The sequence below is a fragment of the Chiloscyllium plagiosum genome, chromosome 11 (assembly GCF_004010195.1).
Source record: "Chiloscyllium plagiosum isolate BGI_BamShark_2017 chromosome 11, ASM401019v2, whole genome shotgun sequence".
NCBI classification, from domain to species: Eukaryota; Metazoa; Chordata; class Chondrichthyes; order Orectolobiformes; family Hemiscylliidae; genus Chiloscyllium; species Chiloscyllium plagiosum.
The window spans coordinates 485751-488198 of NC_057720.1; the positions used below are offsets into that span (position 1 = coordinate 485751).

At 49.3% G+C, this 2448-nt stretch overlaps 1 protein-coding gene across 1 annotated transcript in view; it reads right to left on the reverse strand.

The window, feature by feature from the left end:
- Positions 1-2448, reverse strand: part of LOC122554088 (guanine nucleotide exchange factor VAV3-like) — an 85558-nt gene that overhangs the window by 19168 nt on the left and 63942 nt on the right. The window contains exons 5-6 of the mRNA XM_043698540.1: positions 1815-1907; positions 218-286 (exon numbers count right to left, since the gene is read on the reverse strand). Coding sequence (XP_043554475.1) covers positions 218-286; positions 1815-1907 — 162 coding nt within the window. The remainder of the gene's footprint in view (positions 1-217; positions 287-1814; positions 1908-2448) is intronic.

Sequence of the window (2448 nt, forward strand, 5' to 3'; positions counted from 1 at the left end):
ATACACTCTCTCTGATGTACACTGTCCCCCTCTCTCTCCCTCTTATACACTCTCTCTGATGTACACTGTCCCCCTCTCTCTCCCTCTCTCACTCACAGCCCAGCAGTGTAGGCCATTCACTTTGCTCTCCTTCCACCCCTCTCCCTCTCATGTCCTCCCCTCTCCCAATCTCAGTCCACTCCTTCTCCTTCCCACCCTCCTCGCTTCATTCACTCACCTCAATGTTAATAAAAATGACTGCCATTTCTCCAGCCGTTAAAACCCGTCTCAATGGGCAGATGAAATGCTGAAACATAAAGGGGACAGTTTGGATTTAGCGCCAGGGTCAGCTTCCTGAATCCCTCAGTGCTCCCGGAGTGAAGTGTGAAGTCAGCACTCGATTGGGATCACATCTATTTCCAAATTGTGAGAACTGGAATCTGGAATGTTTGGACATGACTGGATTGTAAAGGATTGATCACGCGATCTCGCAGAGTTGGAAATTCTGAAGGTTGAAGGTGGTCACAGTCCTTTTGCAAAAACAAACCTGCGCCTGAAAAGCTGTGTCCAGCTGCTTTATCGAGAGAGGGAGAGAGAGGTAAGGGCAGTGTTTTATCCCTTTGATTGATGAGCAAACAGACCTGGAGAATCCCTCATGGATCGATGGTGCTTCTCTTTATCACTAGCAGCCTCTAGGCTGATGTACTGGGTGTGTCTTTAGTACACAGCTACTGGAGAGGCTCACAAACACCAACAGTCCTCCCCCTCTCAGTCTGCAAGAGTCAGAGCTTGGAGCTGGCCTGATAACGTTTCAAACATCAGCACTCTGAACCACTTGTCAGCTGAACCTGAAATCGAATTGCAAGATTCCCCAATATTCAGTGAGAGGCAGTGATCACAGCTCACCGACAGTATTCCAAACACAGGACTGTGAGATGTCAAAGTGGAGAGAGTGTGGGAGAAACTCAGCAGGTCTGGCAGCATCTGAGGAGCAAGAAATCATAGAATCACACAATCCCTGTAATGTGGAAGAAGGCCATTTGGCCTATCAAGTTCACACTGACCCTCTGAAGGGCAGCCAGCCCAGACCGACCCCTTCCCTGCACTTTCCATGGCCAATCCACCCTGACCTGCACATCTTTGGGCTGTGGGAGGAAACTGTAGCACCCGGAGGAAACCCACGCAGACACGGGGAGAATGTGCAAACTCCACACAGTCAGTCATCCAAGGCTGGAATCGAACCTGGGCCCCTGGCGCTGTGAGGCAGCAGTGTTAACCACTGAGCCACTGTACCACCATGCCTGGGTTTGAGGAAGGGTCCATCTGTCTGTGCTGACTGGCAATGTGTGTGTGTGTAGAGAGGAACATTCTCAGTCCCCTGTGATTCTCCATCAGATTCCTCTTGGCCTTTATCCGATGCAAAACATTAACTCTGTTTCTCTCTCCACAGATGCTGCCAGACCTGCTGAGCTCCTCCAGCATTCCCTGTGTTTGTTTCATATTTCCAGCGTCTGCAGGTTTTCGCCTGTGTGTGGGAAGGCAGTCTATCATTTGCTGTTGTCTGAATTCGCACCGTGGACCTGCAGTGATTGTGTGTGTGTGTGTGTGTGAGAGAGAGGGAGTGTGTGTGAGTGTGTGTGTACGCGTGTGTGTGTACGCATGTGCGTATACGCACGGGTGTTAGGGGTGAAGACAGATGGATTTCAATTGAAACAGCAGTTTTCAGTTTGTGATTTATTTGAAGATGACATTTGCCTATAATAACGGTGTTAGGGAAGAGCACAAGGGACAGCAGCTGCAGGGGACAACACTGCCATTTCCTTCCCAGTAAATACCTTCTCAATCGACTCGAGTGTTGCTGTGTATTTCTCCTCCGTCTGTCTGATCTCCAGGAGACAGCAACTCCGGACATCTGTCTCAATCTGTTTCTGCACAAAAGAGAGCCTCATTCACACAACAAAAACCTGCATTCATATAGCACCATTAAAACGGCAAAACATGTACATTGCTGCAGCATTATCAGGAACAAGAAAACACTGAGCTCAAAAAGGCAGACACAAGCTGCCAAAGAGAGGTCTGACTGAAGAATCATGTCAACGGGGGAGAGGGATGGAGTGTGAGTGAGAGAGAGGAGGAGAGAGAGAGATAGGTAGATAGAGAGAGCGAGAGAATGTGTATGTGTGTGCAGGATAGACAGTGAGACTGAGTCCGAAGAAATAGAAATTGAGAAAGCTCAGAATAACAGAATTGCAGGAGGTGACAGAGAAAGGAAGTGAAGTAGGAGCTGGAAGAGGTGACAGAGGTAGGGAGGGGTGTAGGGGCTGGAGGTGGTGACAGAGATAGGGAGGGGGGTGTAGGGGCTGGACGTGACACAGGAATAGAGGGTTTGACTGGTAAAGATAGACCGGAACTTTTTTTTCCCCACTGGAGCAGGGGAGGCTGAGGGGTGACTGAGGCTTACAAAATCAT